The following is a 645-nucleotide window of genomic DNA, read 5'->3' on the forward strand; positions in this document are numbered from 1 at the left end:
GAGACAGCAGAGGGACAGTTTACTATAGGCAAAACCCCTAAAGGAGACAGAATAAAATAAATAAAAATATATAAATAAAAATATATAAATATATATAAATATAATTAGAAACAAACGGAATAACAAAAATAAACAAAAAGGAGAACACGCACACAGAGACAGAGGCAGAAGGAGACACAGACAGAAGGAGACAGAGACAGAGAGATACAGAGACAGAGAGAGAGAAGGAGACAGAGAAAGAGAGGAAACAGAGAGAAAAGGAGACAGAGGGAGAAGGAGACAGAGACAGAAAGAGAGACAGAGACAGAGACAGAGAGGGAGACAGAGACAGAGAGAGAGAAGGAGACAGAGACAGAGAGAGAGAGGAGACAGAGGCAGGGAGAGACAGAGAGATAGACACAGGAGGAGACAGAGGGAGAAGGAGACAGAGAAATAAGGAGACAGACAGAGAGAGAGAAGCTCAAGCAGAGACAACGACTAGTAAAGAAACAGCAGCAGCAGCACCACCAACAGCAGCACCATCATCAGCAGCAGCAGCAGCACCATCAGCAGCAGCGGCAGCAGCAGCGGCAGCAGCAGCAGCAGCAGCAGCAACAGCAGCATCAGACCTAGAGTAGCGATAACACTGAGCAGTCCTTGTGCTGC

General features: G+C 46.2%; 1 protein-coding gene across 1 annotated transcript in view; it reads left to right on the forward strand.

The window, feature by feature from the left end:
• The window catches only part of EMH_0058810 (uncharacterized protein), a gene marked incomplete at both ends in the record, with an annotated part of 1,793 nt that extends 1,176 nt beyond the window's left edge, over positions 1 to 617 (forward strand). The window contains one exon of the mRNA XM_013497611.1: positions 157 to 617. Within this exon, the coding sequence (XP_013353065.1) occupies positions 157 to 617 (461 nt within the window). The remainder of the gene's footprint in view (positions 1 to 156) is intronic.
• Between the last annotated feature and the right edge of the window lie 28 nt (positions 618 to 645).

This window comes from Eimeria mitis, genomic scaffold (assembly GCF_000499745.2).
Source record: "Eimeria mitis Houghton genomic scaffold, Emh_scaff2791, whole genome shotgun sequence".
Lineage (NCBI taxonomy): Eukaryota > Apicomplexa > Conoidasida > Eucoccidiorida > Eimeriidae > Eimeria > Eimeria mitis.